General features: G+C 31.7%; 2 protein-coding genes across 5 annotated transcripts; one reads left to right on the top strand and one right to left on the bottom strand.

Moving 5' to 3' along the window:
• Positions 1-1539: 1539 nt before the first annotated feature.
• On the bottom strand, positions 1540-24955 carry LOC105840241 (WASH complex subunit 2). 2 transcript variants are annotated; one of them, XM_036292662.1, is made up of 13 exons: positions 24728-24955; positions 23813-23941; positions 23540-23728; positions 22951-23108; positions 21794-22154; positions 21570-21693; positions 21198-21383; positions 20781-21127; positions 19499-19788; positions 5528-6069; positions 4304-5167; positions 3953-4083; positions 1540-3590 (listed from the first exon to the last, which is right to left on the bottom strand). In XM_036292662.1, the coding sequence occupies exons 1-13, from the start codon at positions 24728-24730 to the stop codon at positions 2055-2057; spliced, it is 4860 nt and encodes a 1619-aa protein (XP_036148555.1). In that variant the 5' UTR covers positions 24731-24955; the 3' UTR covers positions 1540-2054. The 2 variants fall into 2 exon arrangements, with proteins under 2 accessions (XP_036148555.1, XP_036148556.1); XM_036292663.1 differs by having other exon boundaries at positions 3953-4071; positions 24728-24954.
• LOC105838207 lies at positions 6263-13563 on the top strand. 3 transcript variants are annotated; one of them, XM_036292665.1, is made up of 3 exons: positions 6263-6794; positions 11900-12002; positions 12904-13563. In XM_036292665.1, exons 1-3 carry the CDS (start codon positions 6719-6721, stop codon positions 13058-13060), a joined length of 336 nt encoding a protein of 111 aa, XP_036148558.1. In that variant the 5' UTR covers positions 6263-6718; the 3' UTR covers positions 13061-13563. The 3 variants fall into 3 exon arrangements, with proteins under 3 accessions (XP_036148558.1, XP_028046306.2, XP_036148557.1); XM_028190505.2 differs by lacking the exons at positions 11900-12002; positions 12904-13563 and adding exons at positions 7101-7203; positions 7921-8153 and having other exon boundaries at positions 6267-6794; XM_036292664.1 differs by lacking the exon at positions 6263-6794 and adding an exon at positions 8622-10573.
• Positions 24956-25096: the final 141 nt, after the last annotated feature.

The raw sequence follows: 25096 nt of genomic DNA, 5'->3' as shown, positions 1-25096 counted from the left end.
GATGTGCCTAATCAAGAATAAAAATAAGATGTATGACAGCTGCTAAATTAAAATAAATATTTGCTTTTATATAACATTGTATCTAAATGGGAGTCTTCAATATATTTTATCAATCTTTGATATATTTTGATACATTACAACAATTTTAAACACTGTATTAAAATAAAAAAGAAGAATGTACGTTGCAAGAATAATTCACTTTTCTGATCCATCAATTTTCACGCATACATTGTATGTACATGTATGGCAGCTTGACAATCAAATCAACAAAAGAGTCTTAATTAGAATACTTGATTCAAATATGTTATTTGTGAACTATATGTGCACTATCGCGCCGCATTATCATTTGCTTAATCAATTATATAAGGTCTGATAAAAAAATAACAAAAATTTTTTCATTTTGTGTGTTATTTCTTTTCAATTAAATTCGTCTATAAAATGACATAACAAAGCAGTTGCATTAAAAAACCTAATAGAAATTTTTATTACCAAGTTGAAAAATTTTTTAAATCAGAAATATGTATATTTATTATCGCTTGCACGAGTCAACATTAGATGTTTGTGTGTATAATTAATCATTTAAATTTACAAAGCATTAAATTTTGTGTTAAAATGGGATAAAGTACAATGAAGTAATTAAAATGGAAAAAGGTTTTGCAAGAATGCTATGTTGCAACAAAGTGATATAAACGTTTCCAAGAAAGCCGTGAAAAAATTGAAGATGACAAGAAAATGATTGGACGCCCAAGCACATCAACTGATGAAAATGTGTAAAAAATTAAAAACATTGTGCTTAGTAATCGCAGAATTATTTGAGGGAGATTGCCGAAAAAGGTGGTGTCTCATACAGGTTATGCAAAGCAATTTTTAGTTACGTTTTGGGCATGAAACAAGTGCCCAAATTTGTTCCAAAGTTGTTTCTTATTCGTGAATTTTTAGCAGAAAACGATACTGTCGTAATGCAGCCATTAGACTCACCTGATATGACCCCCCGCGATTTTTTGTTCCTAATGATGCGACCATAGAGAAGATTAAGACAAAATTGCTGAGTCAGCTAAAAGCTATACCAAAAAGTGCGTTTCAAAAATGTTTTGCGAATTGGAAAAAATGTTGGCATAAATGCATTAGATTTCACAGAAATTACTTTAAAGGCGACAATATAAATATTGATGAGTAAATAAACAATTGTTGATAAAAATTAAAATTTTCGTTATTTTTTTCAGACCTTGTATTTAAATTATATTTCAATATCAAAAATTCTTTTTTTTTTTACATTAAATATAAAAAATTAAAGCATTTAGAAAAAAGTAAATTATTTAAAGACGTGTATGCATTACAAGTCTTATATAAAAATTGAATATAATATGTTGAGCAAATTTAATAATTATGTTTTATGTAGTTAAATAAATTAATTTTTTGTTACTTGTGCATCGAGAGTAGTCACTTTCATATCATTTTTTTATGCATAAAGTCGCTGATTTCAGCACTTTAATATTATTGCACAGTTTGTGTAATCCTCTAATAGATGGCGTAAATCGTGATAAAAAAATTTCCAGGACGACTTTTTCGGTACGCTTCACTTGCAGACACATCATCTCGCGACACGCACATGATAACTCTTGCAAAATTACCGATATTTACCGATGCTTCATCGCTTTCATCTAACCTTGACTAATCTGTCAATTTGCAAGAAACCACACATCGACGTACAGATAATAAAAAATCTGCAACACAGGCGTAATGGCCTTTTTCACTCGTGCAAGTGAACGCAATCGCCTTCGACTTGTGCGTCCTCGCATGAAAGGCCGACTTTACATCCTTGTTACATAATGTAATAACTATTAATTACACACGCGCGCACGCACATACACGCAGTCCTGGAACAGTTTTTAAAGAAATGGCAGAACAAAAAAGTTACTTATTTGATTTTTGTACTTCATTCGGTATCTTGTTCACTTATCTACACGCTTATCTAAACTTTTGTGGCTAAGCGTTGTGTGACTAAAGTGTGGCTAAGAAAATCATGTGGATATTAATTTCACGGAAAATGAGAATTAGTCATCTTGAAGGAGACTCAGTGGATCCTCAATAATCTTTTCAGCCGTTTTTTTCAGATCTCTGGTTACCGGTTTCTTCACGGCTGATCTTGAACTTGGTGCGATCGTCGTCGACCTTGCCTTCGATTCCGTCGACACAGATGGCTGCTTGCCAAAGATATGACTGTCATCGTCGTCATCATCGTCTGACGCAAACAAAGACTTCGACGACGCAACTACCTTCTTAGGAACAATTTTCTTTTTTGTAGCGAAAAGGTCGACATCGTCATCATCATTGTTACAGGCATTACCAAAGATATCCTTCAAGTTCGAGCTCTTGCCTTGAGGCTCGACTTGAGAATCTTGCTTAGGTTCCGAGAACGATGCGCTATCCGACTTCTGCGAGTGACCGGACGACTCAACGAACAAACTGGAATCTTCGTCGTCATCGTCGTCATCGAAAATATTGTTCTTTTTTCGCCCGGGTAAAGCAGGATTTGATGGCTGATTTTCCAGCTTTACTTTGCTGGATACGCTACCGAAGAGACTATTTTCACCATTTTGCGCGTCATCATCGTCACCAAAAAGACCGATCTTTGTATCCCGCAATGGTTTTTTCACCGTCTTTTTCGATGGCGTCACGGAGAATAAGTCATCACCAATGTCATCGTCTGCAAACAGATCTAAAATCTCCTCCTTCTTTGGCTCGTTCGATTTCTTCGTCGAATCACTGGAAAAGAGACTATCGTCTGGCTCAGAAAATAATAATCCCTTATTTTTATCTGGTGATGGCGTCTTCGTGACAAAAGCAAACAACTGACTAGGATCTTTCAGTGGATCATAGGTGCTGTCGCGCAGAGGATCACTCGGCTTCTCGCTGGACGCTCTTCTTATTTGATCTCGATCATTATCTTCCTCCATGTACTTATCATCTTCCTTTTCGATACTCTTCAACGTACTCTTTAACTCTGACTTGGTATCGATATTAGATCGCGTCAATTCGCTAGAATCTTGTTTATCATTTTCGCTGTTTGTCGTGTTTATATTAGTATCAATGCTGTCGACCTTTCTGATCGCGGTATCTACTAAAGATTCGACTGCGACTGGTGTTCTGTCAGATTGTCTATCGTTGATTGGCGAGAGTATCGGTGCTCTGCCAAATAACGCATCTTCCTTCTGCGGATCTTCCGGCAGATCTGGTGGCACATCAAACAAATCCTCCTCGTCAGTAGACGGCGACAGAAGAGTGTTTTTGTTTACGCTCATCGAGCTCTCTTTGCTGATGCTACCTAGCTCGGATCTGTCATCTATGGAAGAAGGCTCGATCGTCGAGCGCTGAGCATTATCGTTGGCAATCAAGCGATCAGAAGTGCTAATCGCAGAACCGACAGTTTGGTCTTTACTGGATGAGCAGGTGCTAGTGTGACTCTCCTCCTGAGAATTATCGTTGTCTGCATTGTCGACCGTGTCGAAGTCGATACCGCTGTGCCGCAACGCGGATTTCCGGGCATGCCGGCTCTGAGGACGGCGTTTCGCTTGAATCCTAACTCGACTCTAGAAAATAGATACAATAAATTAAGATAAAATGTAAATTCAAAGTACTTTAACAATCTATTGTTATATCTCAAAATTAAAGACAAAATATTTCAAGGAAATAAAAATACAATTTTTTAAAAATGTGTAAAAAAGAACACATTTTCTTCTTAATTTCTTTTCCGTTTCGAGCAATTGTTATAAATCATATGCGCGCGCGCACACACACACACGCGCACGCACGCACACGCACGCACGCACATGCACACACACACATACGCGCGCGCGCATAATAAATTTAACTTGTGTGTGTGTGTGTGTGTGTGTGTGTGTGTAATAAAATTTAACTTAAAAAAATTAATCTAGTTCAATATGATAAACACCTTGGATGCGGTTGTGGATAATGTTTCTACTTGAGCCAGATCATCAAAATTTATGGCCGCTTCCGCGTTGCTAGCAGTGGAAATTGTAGAGTAGGAGGATTCTTTCCGCGTGCTACCTTCTGTAAAAAGAACTGTTTATTTAATTTACCTCAATTAAAAATTTTAATAATAAAATAATACTTAAAATATACATTGTTATGTGAATCACATCATTATAAACTAATCTTTGTAATTTTAAATTCGTGTCATATAAGACTTTGTTCCATTTGTAACAAAGATTGAAGAACAAAAGAATTGTGATGTTTACAAAAGAAACAGAAATTTACAGAAATCTTGTTAAACGATAATTACCTGATACACTTGGAGGTGAAACGTGACTGCTGATGCCTGCATCTCCGCTGTCTCGATCCACAACGTCTTCGTCCTCGTCCGTTTTATCCTCACTCTTCCTCCACAATGGTGGTGCATCCATTGGTGAGAGTATCTTCAAATCACCCATTTTCCCCATAAGATTCTTTATCTTACCGGACACTGATCGTCGAGGTGCTTGTTGATTGTTATGTTCCTCGGATGGCGGTGAGATCGTCCGAATGTTCAATGTTTTCGGTGGAGAACTCTTCTTTGCCGTGCCGTTTCCTTCAACATTGGAAGGCGTTTCCTTAATTTCAGTTTCACTTTTTTTCTCGTGCATGTCGTTTCCAGCAACGACGCTCGACTCTATGGTTGTCTTGTTGGCGTCACGTTTTAAATTTGATGATTCCACCGGGATTTTATTTTCCTCAGGAAGTTTTTCGACCTGTTCTGCAATATCTCTTCGGGCGCCTTCTTTGGAATTTGATTGATCGTTTTCACGCGGTGTTGTTTCTTTCTTGCCGAAAAGATCATCGCAATCATCATCCTCGAATAGAAGGCTGCGAGGCCTTGTGGTTTTCGAAAATAGTCCGTCCAAATAGTCAGGAGGATCATTTCTATTCACTTTTTCAGTTTCAAGACTAGAGACGTTCTTGAAAACGTCAATCTTTGGTTCAACTGATGCATCTTTCTCTATAGAAGATGCCTTGGCAGATAAAAACAAATCATTATTCTCATCCTCAAAGAGATCAGTCTTACGTTCATTCTTCGTTTTTGTTGGCTTTGCGCCAAATAGGTCGCCATCATCATCGTCGTCAAACAGACTAATCTTTTTTGGCTCCATTCTCGTGTTTACTGAGTTATCTATATAATAATTTTAAAATTTCTCTTATATAACATATGCTTTAAGTTTTACGAAGAATAACATTCATGGGAGAACATGTAAGTAATTATACAAATTTTTCTTATTTTGAAAAACACTACGTTTTTCATATTGCCATTAAAATGAAATAATCTCTTACTTTTTTTTAGATAAACATACAACGGTTTTTTAAATCTCAAAAGTTAAAATAAATAAGAAATTAAAACATTTTAATTTCAGAAATCAAAATAAAATAAGTTGTCGTATTTTCGGATAGTAATAAAAAAAATTTGAGAAATATAACATTAAAGGGAAGTTTATCTAAGAGATCAAAGAACCCATAAAATATATACTTCACTTACCATTGTTACTTTTCGGCGCTATTGAGACCAGATCATTTGATACTGTGTCCCTCGAGCCCGATTTTGATGTTACCCCGAATATGTCGACGTCTGGGGCGTCTTTGTCGCTAAATATGTCCACATCGTCATCGAATAGCCCACTTTTCGGAACTGGCTTCGTTCGGTCGCTTGACGACGCTGTAGCATGAAAATCCGTACTCTTCTGCGATCTAGAGCCGGAACTCGCGGCGGAAAAGAGCTCGTCGCCGGAGTCAGAGTCATCGAAGAGCGACGAAACCTTCGATTTGTTTGCTCGCTTCGAATCAGACTTACTGGGCAACGGCGGTGGCCCAAACAGATCATCGTTCTCGAATACGTTGTCCTGTAACAATGCCAACGAGGTATCCAACTGTTCTTGCTGCTGTCGCTGCTGCTGGTTATCGCTGTTGGAGTTGACGGGATGGCGCGTCTGTGCCGCGAACAGACTGTCACTGGTAACACGCTCACGATAAAGGTCCTCAGACTTGAGCCTCGTCGAGGTCATCTCTGGCTGAAAATTCATCCTAAAGAAGAAAAAAAAGAATACTAAGTAATCTTTCATGAGTTAAGAAATAAATAATACTAATCATCTTTCAATCAAAATTAAACATAAACGGCACATATATGTAGAAAAAATGTCAGTATGTTTATTCATATTTTGTAAAAGTATTCTTTCTTGTAAGAGAATTGCTGAATTTCCTAAAAATTTTATATAAAATTCCAGATAAAATAACAATCTTTTCATGCTTTAAAATAAATTTTGATTATTTACGATAGAAACTTATAAGTACATTTTGCAAAGAATTGTCGTAGATTTTTGTTCTAAATTCGAAATAACTAGGCGATACTTCGTAAGTACAATGTGTGAAATATTATTTCTTATAAATATTAATCGTATCCTCGAAAATAAAATTTAACTGGATTTTTAAATCTTATTGAACTTGATCTCATCTCCAATAAGCTACGTTTAATTAAAATTCATCGTCCTAATTTAATTCTCCTTATCTTTTTGCTATCGTCACGTATGATATAACACGTTTCGATTTGTGCCTGTTCGTAAAATCGAGATGTTTTTTTACTGATCGTAAAAAAGGGAAAAATGATATATAAGTCGCAGTCTTTTAAATTTATTATACTCATTTTTTATAGTAATTCAATAAGAAAGAAAGTAATATGAAAATCTATGTCTGCGCGATCTTGTTGCTGGTATGCGGGCTGACCAATGCGGAACCAGCTACGCAAATAAGAGGTATGTTAACATGCTGATTACGAGATTATCGCTAAAAGAAAGCTATTATTATTTGAATAATGTAAAATTATAAATATGTATAATTAGTGAGTTTACAAATGGCACGATATTGAAAGTCTCTTACTACACACCTAATTTTCGCATTATATGGAATTTTAATTTCAATGAGTTTTTCAAATTAAATAACTGTAATCATTCTGAAATTAGTATTATATGTTTAGCTAATAATAACGCGGGAACAAGTAAGAGAGTTTTGATATCTTTCAAATATTTTGGGATTTTTTTCTCACATAAATATGCATTTAGGTAAATGCCTATTTTGGGACAAGCTTTACGACGTAGGTGCATACACATTTAATCCGTGCATGCGAATGATTTGTGACTTAAACGGTCAAATCTCTTTCGAAAGGTAAGTTAAAACGTTATATAATTACATAATTATATATCAATACGATAATTTCACATACAATAATATTAATAAATTTATATATATTTAAGTTATACGTATTTAACAAATGTATATTTTAAAAAAATTTTAATATATAACACGAGATCAGCAACAAATAAAAAAGAAAATTTTAAAAATTCCGTTTTTCAATAAAAAATGTTTAAATGTTTATATAAAAAGTGCCTAAGCTATGAAAATTACTTAAATATATTTAAAAATATAGCCTCTAAACTACTAAAATTTTGTTATCCTTGACTTGTATTTTTGAACATTAAAATGTTCGTAAAAAGTGTCTAAAGCACATAAATGTTTCAACATTTATAATTCAAAAATTATTAGCCTTAATCACAATTTTGTCATTCTTATTTTATTATCTAGAATCACTCTTTAACTTTTTTTCTATCCGTTGCTGAACATCCTCTGTATAAGATATATATAAAATTATGTTGCCTTATTTATTATAAATAATAAATCAATAACAGAAAATGTACTTAAGATACTAAACAAGAAACGACAGACTTTTCCGTATTATAAAGATGCTTAATTTGTTAAACTTTTAAATTCATAAATACAGAGGAATTTCTTTGAGCACAATGTATTTGTTACATCTATAAAGTTAAATAAATGAGATGTATCATAAAGAAGTTTTTGTGACAAGAATCTGTGGTATCATTTCAGCTGTCCTACAATAAATTGTAATCCAGGTATGGAAACTATTGGTTTTAAAGGTGAGGATAACAGTAAACCATATCCTCAATGCTGTCCACAACCTATTTGTAAGCCTAGTAAAAATGTAATCTACTACGAAGATCCTCATGCTTTCTCAGAGATACAATACAAACATAACTAACGAAACATTATCTATAAAAATATAATTATAAATAAATATTAATTTTCCTAAATTCATCAAATATTCTGCTTCTCACTTGCTTATTATTCATTGGATAAACAAACGTGCCGCGCTGTCTATCACCTAGCATCAACGCATTTATTCGGTATTCTTTATTGAACACTGTTTCGCACTTTAGTTACACAAAAAACACAAAAACCACCTTCCTCTCTCGAGCGGTCTCCGCTTTCCCATAAATTTCTCAAGTCGAATGAAGAGATGTAGCGTCTCCGGCAAAATTCAGCACGTCATTAAACGCAGGTAAACGCCGATTTCGCTCGAGACCATTCGCTTGACCGATTTTCACGGTCTTACGAGTCTTACTTGCTTACCATTTATTTCGCGGAGTCAGCGGAAAACTACAGTTTTCCTTTCCTATACCCGTCGAAGAAAGCAAATAAACATCACTATTGTACGAATTAATCGAAACACGAACTTCGCTTTCATCTTCTTCATTTGTCTGCTTTTCGGCGAAGTTCATAAAATCGTCATTGTCGTCGTTGAAATCCACATGCGCAGTAGCACTTGCAAGTACTTTGATTATTTTTCATTATTTCTTTTTTTAATTACTTCATATCAAAATCACTCACTGTTCTTGCCCGGTCGTCGTTTCTCGACAGTTAGAGAGTCAACTCGTTATGGAAGAGTTAACAAGTGGTGACAGGTATATCCGGCTGTGTTGAAAAGAAGTTTGCCTTGGACTAGCCACGGTTTACTCGTCGTTATACGGCAGCACGCGTAATGAGTAAAACGAGTGACTAACGTTTGTATCATCGATTCAATGATACTGCGAGTATTTGGTACTGAAAAAGCGGGATGCGCCGACGCGTATTCGCGTTTACAAAATAAGAAATTTTCGCTGATTTTTCTTAACACGCAAATTATTTCTTTAAACGATACTCAGGAGCGACCGATTCGGAAAAGCCAACACACGGCGGAATGTCATTTGCATTCTGGATGTGGCGTCAGCTGCTGTTCATCCAGTGAGCGAGCATGCAATAAAGCTACTTGTTTCCTTTGTTTACATGCTGACCTCGGTAAACGTGAACATCACGTGTCATCAATTACGTTTCCACTTGCAAAATGTAACTGAACATTCCAAGAGTTGTTCAATTTAAGCAATTAATGTCTACAGAGTATATTTGTTTTTGGCTGCGGTCCACTTGACGCTACAAATGCTTCGAAGCGTTTGATCGACCAATCGAAACAAAGAATATTATGAATTGACCAATCAAAGAATGCTTCGAAACGTTGCTTTGTAGCATCAAGTGGACCGCAGCCTTAATTTTATGAAAGGATTTTTGAGAGTTCCCCGATAGTCCAGAAATTTTATTCAAAATTCCAGGAAAAATTAAAGAATTTTTAAATGCAGTTTTAAAATAAATTTACTTTATTACACCTTTTTATGTTCCTTAATCCATGCAATAACAAAAAATTACTCTTAAGTTTTGAATATTAAAATTGAAAAGAAACTAAAACAAATATAGAAAATAAATACGGACATACTTTGAATTATAGTAATACACAGATCTATAGCTCACTAAAAATATAAAAACTGAAAAATGATTAAACACACAAAATCAATTTAGAACTAAATATGTATTGTCTTCCACCGCCATAAAATGTATGACCGCAATGAGATAAGATCAAAACAAGTAGTAGGGATAAATATCTTACAAATAGGTTGAATTTGCATATTTTCTAACTCTCTATGCTTATTTTATAATTACTTCAAAAAATAAGAACTGTAACTTAGAATAGACTCAAAACTGAACGCAATGAGTTCAAACTGTCCGAATACTACAACAGAATCCTATTTCCAAGTAAACTGAAATATAAATCATATTTAAATTCTTCAGAATTTTATTAGAAATTTTATTTTTAGTAAAACAATTTACTGGTAAGTTCGTTAAGAATACTATTTGCAAAAGGTTTGGTTATTTACGCGATAGAAACTACTTATAAATACTTTTTGCAGATTTTCAAGAATTCTCGTAGATTTTTGTTCTAAAATTTGAAATTACCGGCGATCTTCTTAAGTACAATGTGTAAAATATTACTTATGATTATTAATCATAAAACAATTAAATAAAATTTAACTGAATTTTTAAATCCTATTAAACTTGATATCATCTCCAATCATAAGCCATGTTTAATTAAAGTTAATCAGCCTAATTTAATCCTCCTTCTTATCTGTTTGCTATCATCACGTATGATACAGCACGTTTCGATTTGTGTCTGTTCGTGCTGAAACCGAGATGTTCTTCTAGAGACCGTAAAAAAGAGAAAAATGATATATAAAAGTCGCAGTTTTTTAAATTTACTATACTCTCTTTATTCTAAGTGGTTCTAAGCAAGAAAGTAAGATGAAAATCTATGTCTGCGCAATCTTGTTGCTGGTATGCGGGCTGACCAATGCGGAACCAGCTACGCAAATAAGAGGTACGTTAACTCACTGATTACGAGATTATCGTTAAAAAAAAGCTATTATTGTCAGAATAATGCAAAATTATAAATATGTATAGTAACAAGTTTACAAAAGAATTAAATAAGAAAAATAAACCTAAAAAAGGAAAATAAGGAATTATTCTCAATATTACATATAAGAATGAATGTAATATGCAGATTACATCTATTTTAACAATACATTATAGTATTATACGATGCTATTGCTTGTGGATTATCGTGTACGGTATGCATTGTGGTTTATTAAAGATCCTCAACGATTTACAATGAATCAAAGAGCCGTATCTATAAAGGCGCTTCAAAGTTCAAAATTGTTAATGTTTTGCGGTTATAATTTGCTAGTATATTTTCCATTTTTATGTGAAAATAAATTGTAATTACAGATAATAACTTAATGTTTTAAATTACATTTTACAACAAGAAAGGAAAGAAAAAACTAAATATGTGAAACGTGATACACATAAATTTGATCGGGAATATGTTAAAATCATAGATAATGAGCCTTCCAACCACAAAACTCATTTCTAAAATGCTACATATCAAACACAAAACAAGGTTTAAGTAGACAAACTGACACAAAATTTCTACTTGATGCATCTCTACAGGTTTTAGATTTATTGCTACAATTATAGCCTTAAAAATCTCTAACAAATCATTGACAATGCACTGCCGGACACAACTAATAATAATCTATGAGTTTAACAGCACCGTATTATCAGATATGATAACATAGCAAAACGTTTTATTATATTAATCGAGACAATATAATTTCCACACGAAGATCCTGTAGTGGTTCATTGGTCTCCTATTCATTTAATTTTTGATAATTTTTGATAATTTATCATTAGAACCTTAACTTTAAGATCCTATATACCCTATATAAGGGTAGTATAAACCCATAGCACTTTTAGACTTAGTTTTAGCTAAGTAAATAATGGTAAATAGTACTTGTGTCAGCATCTACCAAAAATGTCACTTTTTAAAAGTCATTCTTCACATTTGCTTAACTTCATAAATTTTTTTCACGGTATAAAATTTTAAATTGCTCCAAAGTAACTTTTGAACGTTATTTTTGGAAGTTTGAAGAATTTCAAAAAATTTTTTTAAGCCAAAATGTTTGATTATATACAAATAATAAGCATTTAAAGATGTTGGGGTGTATTATACTCCTTGTGTAGAATACCGAATTATTTGATGCATATGTGTAGAATTAAGGTTTTATTATTATATTATATAATATTTAATAAAACATTATATAAATATTATATAAAACATTATATAATATTTATTTTAATATTTCAGGTAAATGTTACTTTTGGGGCAAGCTTTATGACGTAGGTGCACACACGTTTCATCCGTGCATGCAGATTATTTGTGATATCTACGGTCAAATAACTTTTGTTAGGTAAGTTAAAACGTTATATACTTATACATATGTCATATAAGATAATTTTACACATATGTACATTAACAATAATAATAATTTAGATATATTTAAGTTATACCCATTTAAAAAATATACATTGAAAATTTTTTTTCAACTGTACAATATATACAAAGTGTTAGGCAACAGATAAAAAAATTAAAAAAAAGAAATATTTCTAGATAAAATAATAAAAATAAGATAAAAAACAAAAGTAACAAAATTCAATTACCGTTTTTTAATTAAAATGTTTAAATATTTATATAAAAAGGGCCTAAATATAAATATTTAAACATTACAATTAAAAACAGCCTCTACTAAAATTTTATTATTCTTTACTTTGAACATTGAAATGTATTAGTTTTTAAAATACATAAATGTTTAAGCATACATAATTAAAACATTATAAAATTATAAATAAACATTATAATAAAAAAATTAGTTGCCTTAATCCCAATTCTTTTATTCTTGATATTCACCTTATTTTATTATCTATTATCTAAATCGCTCTTTAACATTTCTTTCATCCGTTGCTGAACATCTTCTGTATAAGATATATATAAAATTATATTGCCTTATCTATTGTAAATAATAAATGAATAACAGAAAATGTACTTAAGATTAAACAAGGAACGACAGAATTTTTCCATATTATGCAAAAGCTTAAATCTGTCAATTTTTAAATTAAAAAATATTATAAGTAAAGCATTTAATATACTTATAAAAATTTAGAAAAAAATTTTTATAATTTCTAGTTTACATCTCACAATCAAAGAAAGTATACAATTTCTCTGAGCTCAATGTATTTGTTACATCTATAAAGTCAAATAAATGAGATGTATCATAAAAAAATTTTTGTGACAAAAATCTCGTATTATTTCAGCTGTCCTACAATAAATTGTAATCCAGGTATGGAAACTATTGGTTTTAAAGGTGAGGATAACAGTAAACCATATCCTCAATGCTGTCCACAACCTATTTGTAAGCCTAGTAAAAATGTAATCTACTACGAAGATCCTCATGCTTTATCAGAGATGTAAGACAAATATGAATAACAAGACATTCTTTAATATCTACAGAAGTATAGTAATAAATATTAATTTTCCTAAATTCATTAAGTATTCTGGTTTTCACTTTTTTATTATCCATCGAAATTGGATAAAGAATCGCGCAGCATCACCTCTCACCTCACATCAACGCACAATTTATCCAGTATTCTTTGTTAAACACTGTTTTGCACTTCAGTTACACAAAAACACAAAAACACAAAAACTACCTTCTTCTCTCGAGTGGTCTCCGCTTTCCCATAATTTTCTCAAGTCGAATGAAGAGATGTAGCGTCTTCGGCCAAATCCAGCATGATATTAAACTCAAGTAAACGCCAATTTCGCCCGAGACCATTCGCTTGACCGATTTTAACGGCCTCACAATTCTTACTTGCCTACCATTTATTTTGCGGAGTAAGCGGAAAACTACAGTTTTCCTTTACCCTTTGAAGAAAGTGAATAAACATCGCTTTTGTACGAATTAATCTGAGCATAAACTTTACCGCTTGCATCTTCTTTATTTACCTGCCACTCGGCGCAGTTCATAAAAGTCATTGCAACAGTCGTCGAGGAAATCCACATGCACAGTAGCACTTGCAAGCATTTTAAATATTTTTGCTTTGTTTTCTTATTAATTACTTTATATCAAATCACTCACTGTTCTTGCCCGGTTGTCGTTTCTCGACCGTTAAACGGCTGGAGAATCAACTCGTGATGAGCCAACAACTGGTGATAGGCAACATATTCGGCTGTGTTGAAGAGAAGCTTGCCTTGGATTAGTCACGATATATCTACTTGACGTCATGCAGCAGCATGCATAAGGGACAAGACGAGTGATTAACGTTTGTATCATCAGTTCAATGATACTACAAGTATTTGGTGAAAGGAACTGAAAGGAAGGGATGCGCCGATACGTGACCGCATATACGGAATAAGGAATCGCGCTGACTCTTCTTTCTTTTTTCAATGCGCTAACAATTCCTTTAGATGATTCTAAGACGCACTCGGAGAGACCAACACGGCAGATTGTCATTTGCATTTTGTACGTGGCGTCAGTTGCTCATCCAGCGAGTAAGCATGCAATAAAGCCACACTTCTTCTCTTTGTTTACATGCTGACCTCGATAAACGTGACTATCATATGTCATCGAATACATTTCCACTTGCGGAATGTAATTTCAGAGTCATTCAATTTAAACAATTAAGGGGATCCAGGAGTGCCTTTGAAATTTGATCGAGGTCGATAAGGTAGAGTCATTCGTGCACATCATTAATGAGATTTTATATGTATTTCTTGTATAGATTTAGAAATCCTTTTCCAGAATTAAAGTACACATATTAATATTAATCTATAAATTGGATTTTATATTGAAAACGAAAAAAATTTTTCTCATATTGCTCTACTTATCGACTTTTTACGTGTACATAACCCAAATTTTCGTTTTTTCATTTTCCAATTTGCGGAATGCGAATCTTTTTTTCTAGGATTCTAATCTTATTTCTAATTGCACGATATTATTCCTGAGAGTTTTTTCTAGGGGGCGACGTGATTATTTTATACATATAAACTATAGATTTTTTGTATGAAGCAAATATTGTCGTTAGGTGACTAATAAATAACAATTTTTTTTGATTTATCAGAACAAATCGTACGTCGCCCCCTTCATTTTTGTGCGTACTTTAATCCTGTAAAAGGATTTTGCATTCTGTTACTCCAATTCGAAAATCCAAGTTCCCAAAAAAATGTCGGTAACTCTGTCACTCCCGGATCCCCTTAACAGAGTATTTGATTTAAATTTTATTAAAAAATATTCAACAATTTTCCGATAGTCCATAAACTTTATTCAAAATTCCGGGAAAAATTAAAGAATTTTTTAATGTAAATTAAAAATATTTTATTACACCTTTTCAGATCTAGTTCACTTGGAAGTACAAAATTAAAAAAATAATTAAACATACAAAATCAATTTTGAACTAAGTATGTATTGTCTTCTATCACAATCTTTTTAACAAAAACGCATGAGACATTTACATGAATATGCATACCACATTTATTGCTAATTGACTTTGTGTAAAATAGAGAGAAAGAGAAAAAGATAAAAAAAGCAATCTTGTTAGAAAAAGAGATAAAATTTTAATTTAAAAATAAAACAAAAAACAAACAAAATAAAATTTGAAAAGATTCCTTGAGTATTAATAAAATTTAAAATAAATAAAAATTCATGATTTTCAAAAATAAAAAATAAATTCTATGCAAGTTCTAGGTTTTCTTAATTTTTTCCGGTAAATATCCGGCAATTAAGTTATGTACATTTATTATTTTATTATAATTATGGTATTCAAAAGGTCATCAGAACTGTATTCAAGATTATTTTATCTCGATGTATCAAAAATTGTGAAGTTGGTCCCCCTGTTGTTCAAAATTAATTTTTATTACCGTAATCAAACTCTTTTAAAAACTATTAAGAACTTTTTACCAAATAATCCAGAACTCAAAATAGAACTATAATTCGTTAATTTGGGGAAGGGAGCGACACTTCACACACGCAACAATTTTATTAGAGTTAGACTACTTGTAAAAAATAAAAATAAAAAAACAATAAAAAATTTTATTATTTACGATAAAACCATTACATCTTTTATAAGTATCATATTTCAAATCTTCGCAAATACTCATTCTAAAATTCGAAAATTTTATTAGACAATATAATTATTTCGTACAATGTATTATAAAATTAGATGTTTCTTGTAAATGTTAATCATATTCGGAAAAAAATATAGCTTAACATATTGAACTTGATCCAATCACTAGTTATTCACAGTTAGTCATAACATGCCGCATTTAATTAATATTGATAAACTTTAATGTTGACTTGATCTTCCTTTTCTTTTTGCCATCACGCATATGAAACAGCATATTTTAATTTATTTCTGTTGTAGAAACTTTTTTTAGAGATCGCGACCTCATGAAAGAGAGAATATATATATATATATATATATATATATATATATATATATATATGTATATATATAATAGTTTTAAAAATTCATAATCTTTTTCCTGATAACTTTTTAAGCAAGAGAATGAGATAAATTATTTTTGCGCGATTTTGTTGCTGATATACGGCCTGAAGTCTAATGTGGAGTCTGCTAAGCAATTTCTCCAAGAAATATTATTATAAATAAATATCATTTTTCCTAAACTTATCGAAATACCCTGTTTCTCCATTTGTCTACTGTTCACATTATATTTTAAAATGTCACCTTTCGCGCGATACGTGCAATCGAGTTTATCCGGATTTCTTTGCACTATTTTGCACTTCCGTCATACAAAAACACAAAAATCAATTTCCTCTCTAAAGCGATCATCGCTTTCTCGTAAATTTCTCAAGCTGAAAAGTTTAACATCTCCGATAGAATCCAGTACGACATTAAACGCGAGTAAATGCCACTTTCGTAGCAAATACATCCGCTTGACCGATTTTCATCGCCTTACGATTCTCACTTGCTTACCATTCATCTCGGAGTTAACGAGAAACTACAGTTTCCTTTTCTACATTCTTCAAAGAAAGCAAAAAAAACGTCATTTGTGTACAAATTAATCAGAATAAATTTCGCCGTTCGTATGTTCTTCATTTGCCTTCCATTCGTCAAAGTTCAGGAAACAATTTGCCATTCGAAATTCACGTGCACAGCAATTTGCAAGCTCTTTAAAAACATTATTTTCTTTCTTTTTTTAAATCACTTCCGAATCATTCACAGTTGTCGCGTGCCCGTTGGTTGTTGTCTTTTTATTAGATGGCTGGAGTCAACTTGCGGGTCAACAATTGGTGACAGACAATATATTCAGGTGTATGGAAGAGAAGCTTGTCTTGAATTAATCACAGTATATTTACTCGTCGTTGTACGGCTGCGTGTATAAAAGGGCAAGGCGAGTGATTAATGTTTGTATCATCGATTTAATGACACCACGAGTATTTGACACACATGTGCAGCGACGCACCGTAAACACGTGTCCGCAAAATAAGAAATCCTTTTCTTTTAACGTGTTAACAATCTCTTTCAATATTTATTGTCAATCTTTTCTTTGCATTATCAAAAAAAGTAACCAAAGAAATTTTTTTCAGAAAAATAGTAATATAAAATTTAAATTTAAAAGTTTCTCAAAAAATTTCTCTGTGAGTAATAGAAATCCAAGTTTTTCAAGAATAACGAACAAATTACCTGAATAACTATCCTACTATAGGTAGGTGCTTGCTATCATCAGCATTATTAAATTGATACATAATTTAATATTGTAATATTACTATTCTTGTTCGTTTTAAGAGCTGCGTTCCAAGACCAAAAGTAACGGCATACAGTTAAAAAAAAACTTGGAAAATGTATATAAAATCACCAAGAAATATTATTGAAGCACTAAGATTAATTCTCTCGATTTTAATTGTATGTATACGGTCATTTAGTAATATATATATTTAATTATATATTAGCCAAATTAAAGGCTCTTATACTTAATCACTTTTGTTTCAAATTCAAATTTTTTATCTATTATATTGGGATACCTGTCCTCGAATACCAGCTTTTAAAATTAAAAAAAAAATTAGACGCTGCTGACAATGTAACACACGCAAATGATCTTACAAAGTAACATTGAGAAGGACAATGTCCCCTGATAAGCAGCAAGCATTGCATATTTTTCGCATTTTGGCTAAAAAAAAAAAATACTTTTGATATTAAGGAAATAATTTGCTCTTCTTTAGAGGAAAATGTTGTGAGTACGTGTAAAAAGATACGAAGATACGAAGTAATTTCAATCTTTCTCGTTAAGAATTTGAAGCGCTAGAAAAAAAACTGAAGGCAACGCATTGAATCGATTATTGCAAGAAAATCCTTGTCAAATACAACAGTTTGCTGAGTAACTCAGTGTCACCCAACAAATAATTTCCAATTTCTTACATAAGCTGACAAAAATTCAGAAAACTGGTCAAGGGATTCCACTACATACTGTTATACGATAACGCAAGATTATACATGGCGAAAGCAACCGAGGAAATCATATAGTCCTTGAAATTCTGCATCATGCAACTTATTCTCTAGAACTCTAGAGCTAGTCCTCTCAGATTATCACTTGTTCACTTCGACGTCATTTGGTCGGTACGCATTTCAAAACATCCAGAGAGGTTGAAGAAAGCATTTTCTACTTTATGAAATAAAAATTATCTTCTTTCAAGAGAGAATTTGCCACCTACCCGATAGAAGCAATAAGTAGAAAGTAATGAAAAGAATTATTTTAAAGACTAGAATGTATTTTTTTGTAAACAAATGTATAAGATCATGAATTAATTTGTACACGTAACATGTATATCATTATTATTATTATTGTTGTTATTATTGTTTTTATTATTATTATTGTTAAATAAATAAAATAATATATAAAATAAAATAAATTAATAATTATTAATTAATCTGTTCAAATAATTCTCGAATGCGACTGACGCAGAAAATTCACTGAGTGAACACGCAATAAAATTATGCTTCTTTTTTTGTTTACGTTTTTTTTTTGTTACGTGCTGATCTCAGGAAACGTTAATATTGTGTATCATCGGATACGATTCTACTCGCGGAATGTAACTTAAGAATCTGTAACTTAAGAATCTGAGATTCAATTTAAACAGTTAATGTTCTAAGAATGAAAAAAAGATAAAAAGTTAAATCGGGTTTAAAGTTAATTGACATTGATACAAACCTTATTAAGTAAAAAATGTTTCTAATATTTTTAATATTTCTAATATTTATAAATATTTCTAATGTTAAAATACATGCAAAAAAATACTATTTTTGTTCAAAATATAGGAAACAGTAATCGTTATTCGCAATAAAAATAAAAAAAGATGATTAAAAACCGAATCTTTCATCAGTATAAAGGACACAGTTATTAAAAAGCTGAAAAATCATATTTTTTTATACAGAAAAAGTCTATAATAATCCTAGCAATACAATGTAAACAGTATTTTTATCAATGCAGATGGAGTGAGGAGTTTTTAAAATCTGCCAGCACTATTTCATTAAATCTATTAGTTTAAAAATCTTTTTTTTTTTTAATTTGAATATACTTTCAAATTTTAAAATTTTAAATATTTTGTAAAAAAAAGTAAAATGTAGTATAATTTAATTATCAAAAATTAATCAAAAATTGACGAGAAATATTCATGAATAGAAATACATTAAACTCGAAAATAACTTTAAAAAACCGGTTTATATAAAAAGGTTTAATCTAAAAAATAGAAGCAATGACTGCTTGATACTTGGTACATTAAAGTACATTAAAGCGGTATATTCGTAGCAACTAGGTCATATACATCCAGATTCATTTATAATGAACTTAATTAATCTAAAAAGAAATTAAATTAATAAAACAAAAGAAACAACTTACCATAAACCGGATCCAGCTGTGTTATCGATGCTGGGCTGTTGCATTGATATCCCGCTGCTGTTGGTGTTATTTCCGATAATCGCGGACATATTCTCCGCGGGATTCTGCGAACTATGATTCGTGGCAATGGACTCAACATTGCTTTTTGTCGCACTATCAGAATTTCCTGGCGCATCGCTATCAGACGATTCAGATGACTCTTGTCGCCTTTGTTTTATACGGCTCGACAATTTACTCTCGATGTCCGACGCCAAAACGTTGCCGAGTATCCATTCACCTCCGACAGGTTTCTGAAATTAGTTTTAGTCTTCATTCTAAGTGCACTATCTTATTCAGAAATATTCTATTATGGTATTCAATAATGTTTACAATAAAGTTATTATAAGTTATAATAAGAAGAAAATAATAGTATTCTTTTCATATAATTTAAATTTTTAATAAATTTATTTATTTATTAAAAAAACTAAGTGTAATAACTGTGTAATATAATACAAACAATTAAATTATTAAATTAAATTAATTATAAATTAACTACGCGTGCCGATACGGATTGTTGGATTTAAACGTTCACAATCAGTTTTCTAAGAAAACTTGTAACATCAACTTGTAACATCAAATTAACGATACATTATTATACAAATTAATATTCAAATTTATACAATTATGAGAAGAACGTCATTTTTCAGTCAAAGCGGATTTTGATACTTAATTTCAGTTAAGGTATTAATTTTAGCTTCAGTATATAATTGTATTTTAAATCCAGCAACTAGTATTTAGCATGCAGTTTTATAGAAAAATAAAAAATATATATTTAATAATACAGATACTAAAATTTTATTAAGATCCATTTTAATTAAGAAATGGAATTTTTTTCTCATGATTCTCATGTATAAATTATCCTAAATAGAAATACATAACACAAGAATATATGTAGACATGTATGCACTATTTATTACTAATCAATTATTATGCATTGTAAAAAAACTTTTTTAATTTTTCGTCAAGACGCAAGATAAAATTTTTATGAGTATTAATAAAATTCCATGATTTTCAAGTAAAAAAAAGAAATTCTTTAAAACTTCTAAGTTTTCTCTGACAGTAAATATCCTGATTTAACACTAGAAAAAATAAAATGAGATTAAGGTCTGATTTGAGCTGTTTCTTTCTTCTTGCAGGAGACCAAAACCTGGGTCATATCGTCAATGACGATAATGATGAGCAATAAACATTCTGATCAAACATTCGTCAAATAGCTATATACAAAATTATTCTGGCAACTTACCTTTTTACTAGGTTCCTGAGTCGCATTTGTAGATGGCGTACTCATAGATTTGTGAGATTGCTTCTTGGAGTTGCCAAATAAATCCGTATCATCGTTTTCCTCATCGCTGAACAAACTCGTGGTGTTGACGTTGGACTCCGGTGTGCTTGTGGCGATATTACCAGTACCTTTAACGTCTAGGAATCTCTTCGGTGCGTCTTTCACGTTTGCGGGCACGTTTTCGCTCGTTTCACTAGGTTCCTTCGTGCGTTTCTTGATAACATTCTTCGATGAAAAGATGTCATCCGAATCTTCTTCCGAATCGGCATCGGCGAATAAATCATCAATTGCTGACTTTGGCTTTGTTGCTAAAAATGCAGTCAAATTACAGAAAATAAATTTCTTATAAAACGAGAATCTAAGTATATCAATACTTACAAACTATACTAATTGGTGGCGGTATGTCGATACTGGCTGGTATAATATTACTATTATATGATTTGATCGGCTTGTCCTTCCACAGATTTGCAGATACCTGATCGTCGAAGAGACCCTTCTTATCACTAAATAAATTGTCAGAACCATTGAATACGTCCTCATCCTTCTCGGACGCGAATAAATCATCTGCAAAGAAAAGAATTATTTGGGAAAGAAATTATAATATATAGAAAGTCAACGTGTTGAGTGATGCGTTTAAAAACAAATATATTTGATTAGAAAAAAGTTTCTAAGAAAAGTCAACAACCAACAAACCTCGCAAATATTTTAATTGCGAATTAAATGTTTACAACAAAAGCGTCAACTGCATACCTTTAAATCGATTAATCGATGATTCACTGGTTTCATCCACAGCAGTAGGCTTCTGTGTTTGACGAACATTGCCTAATCGTTTGGCTAATTCTTCTGCAAAATTGGGCGTCACTTCATTCGACGTCTGGAAGAGAAAAAAAATTATTATTTCACCTTTAAGATATAAAGTTCCATATCATCAAATCTCGACATCAAGTATAAGATAATAAGGTTTGCAAGATCACCTTTGAAACATTATTAGGTGTAGCAGACTCCGAAGCAGAATTTATGTTATTCTGAGAAACAATATCCTTGTTAATTCCATAAGATATATTATTGCTGTGATCATTGTAGTTATCCAAATCGCTGGAAGACGATGACGATGACAACCTCGCTATATTTATTTCCGGATTATGTCGGCTGTTGAACATCTTATGTGCATCTGCATCTTCCTCGTTTTCGGACTCTTCTCTCTCCTCGTCAGCCTGTTCAGATTCGCTGCTACTACTTTCTAAACCTATTTTATTTGATGCTATCCATTTATCGGAGCCGATAACGTACGGCAACGGCCGATCTTGATATGGATCATTAGGTCCCACAATGACACTATAAATCAAATTTTTTAGGCAAATCTTAAGTTAAACAATAATATTGAACAATATTTGATATTGCACATTTGATATTATCATCTAAAAGCTACACAGAAAAAAGTTAGTATTAAGATAAAATTAATATATTGTCGCTTCCGAATAAAAGAGTGTTAACTCAGAAGTCGTTTGAAAAGGACGTTAACTCTGAAGCCGATTGAAAAGGGCGATAACTCGGAAGCCAGTTGAAAAGGACGTTAACTCGGAAGCGGGTTGAAAAAGGCGTTAACTCGGAAGCCGATAACGCCCTTTTCAAATGGCTTCTGAGTTAACACCCTTTTATTCGAAAGCGATGATATTCTATTCAACAATTATTTATGTCTTATATATGTAAACAAGAATATATGTTTTTATACTTGACGCAATGATAATTTTGCTTATATGTAATTTGTTTTAAAGAATTTTAAAGAATAATCAAAAATTTCAAAAAACTATAATATTGTATTTTTATTTCAATATTATAATAGTTATCTAAAGAACACAATATAAATTTGATAATAATAGTACAAAATTTTAATTTTCTAGTTTAAAGCTATTTTAATTTCTTATTTGATATTTTTTTTCCTTCGTGAAAATTAAATAATAAAAATATATTTTTCCTAAAATTGTATGTACAATTTTTTATAAAAAAAAGTTAGTTATATGTCTGTTTAACGCTATAATCACAGTCAATTAACATTTCGAAAACAAGATATTCTTAAAACAAAAATGTACTTTTTTCTGTGTAGAAGTCGGTTTATGTTAAAGATGCTAACCTGAACACTACTGCATCACCCTCGTCTTCCTCTTCACTATCACTGCAAGCCACATCCATTACTTTGTACTTTTCGTCCATTATGTTTAAACCTTGTTTAATGCTCTCACTTATACTGGCCAAAAGATTTTCCGGTGTTGAGTCCTGAGCTTTTGCATTCTTATCAAAATAATAAGATGATATAAAAGTGTTTCACTCAAAAAACAAAGAAAAAAAATCGTAGATAATCAAATAAAAAATCATTGTATTCATAGTAAGAGTACAATAAAAGTGTAATAATCTTAGACATAAGTTACTTATAAAAAATTTGTAGTTTCAACAAGAAAATATATTCATTTTTACATAATGCTCTTTAAATCACTATTATAATATTAAAATAGAAATCAATTTTGCTAAAATTTAGATTATCAAACTTTTTAAACATTTTATATTCTTGTTTAAATATAACACGATTTTTGATTTGTTACAAATTTTTTTCTGTGCAAATATTAAGACATGGATTTCTAAAAAAATGAAATTATATTTGTAAAAAATAGAATATTACATAAAAAAACAAATATTATAATAGTATATTAATAGAGCTCCCTTACTTCTTGCTTCTCCTCAGAACTCTCCTTAATTTCCAAGTCGTCCTCTTGCACACGACTCTCGATAAATTGAGTATTTGCCAGGGCCAGGGATGTGTTGGTAACATTATCTACTAATATTCCTGTTTCTTTTAACTGGGTTGTCAGCGTGTCCATTGCAGCCTGAGTCTTGTTAGTCTTGGACACCAAATTCTAGAATTCATTTTACATGAAATCAAAGCATTGCAATGCACTGCTAAATGTGAACATGGGTGAAGACAAAGCGACAAAGCATACTTCAGAAAACTGCTGAAGATGTTTAAGAAGCCCAACGTCACCTGCCAGACTCCACTCTCTTCTCTTCTTTCTCATCTCCTCGGTAGTCCATGGATGATCCCATGACTTGTCGATACCATCAGATACATCCTATCAAATAAAATAAATCAATCAAAAAGTATCAGTTACTTTATTCTTGTGTTTAAAAATTCAACTAAAATTAAATAAAATCTATTAAAAACAGGTAATTATATATATGTATATATATACTTGTGCATATTACTGCATTTGTACATATTATTTACATTATATTTATATAAGGTTATTGCACCTGTCAATAAACGAATAATAATAATTTAATATAATTAGATTTTCAAGTAAAAAATATTTTAATTAAATCAATATATTAAATCTAAAACTATAAATTAATTTGCAATTTATTTAAAAGTTTGATTTCAAACTTTTCTTAAACGGTTATTTATTAGCAACTGTTCAGCAACTGATTCAGTGATTCCATATTACAGATCATGTATTGACAGTAAAATTTTTCTGCTCTTAAATTTTTTCAAATTCCATTCTATACGTAACAAAATTAATTTACTAATCAATTTATAGATTAATATATATACACATATACATAAAAACTGTAAGCATGTCAATAAATAAAAACATGTATAACTTCCCAGGATAACTAGCAACACTTCACCGATGTTAAATGCAAAGTTTTGGATCAGAGAAACAATTTTAAAACAACAAACGCGGATTTGCAACTGTCAATCGCAACTGTGTGATTGAATCGATCGCGACTATATCGTAGCTGAATGTAGCTTCGAGAGACAGTCTGCTTATTGCGTTCCATTTTTCGCACCTGCTAACCTAAATCTCTATTAAATCTTTCTCAATGAATTAGTCAGAGCTGTCGCGTGTCGCACTCACCATGTTGAGCGGTCCGCGATCAAGCAATACGATGGAAAACGGCGCAACGAGCAACTCTCCCTCTCGCGATCACATTTAAGCGGATCGAGAGATCGCAATCCGTCTTCCTACCGCAAAAAATGTAAGGAGAGGTAAGAACACAGAGTGAAAAACGCGCGCCGAGCGGCACTCCGTAAACAGAATAGATTATCACTGATTATCGCATATGATGCGAGAGATGCGAGCATGCGAGCATGCGAGTCGAGCGCCACGACACGGTCCTTTGCGACTACACTGTGCTACACTTTCTGCGCTCGAAATGAAACAGATGCAAAATTAAACGTCAGAGTGAGAGAAAGAGAGTGCGAGAGGGGGAGGGGAGGTGAAAGG

The sequence above is a fragment of the Monomorium pharaonis genome, chromosome 10 (genome assembly GCF_013373865.1).
Source record: "Monomorium pharaonis isolate MP-MQ-018 chromosome 10, ASM1337386v2, whole genome shotgun sequence".
Taxonomy (NCBI): Eukaryota; Metazoa; Arthropoda; class Insecta; order Hymenoptera; family Formicidae; genus Monomorium; species Monomorium pharaonis.
Note: the sequence above shows the minus strand (reverse complement) of the source record. Positions and strands in the feature narration are given on the sequence as shown.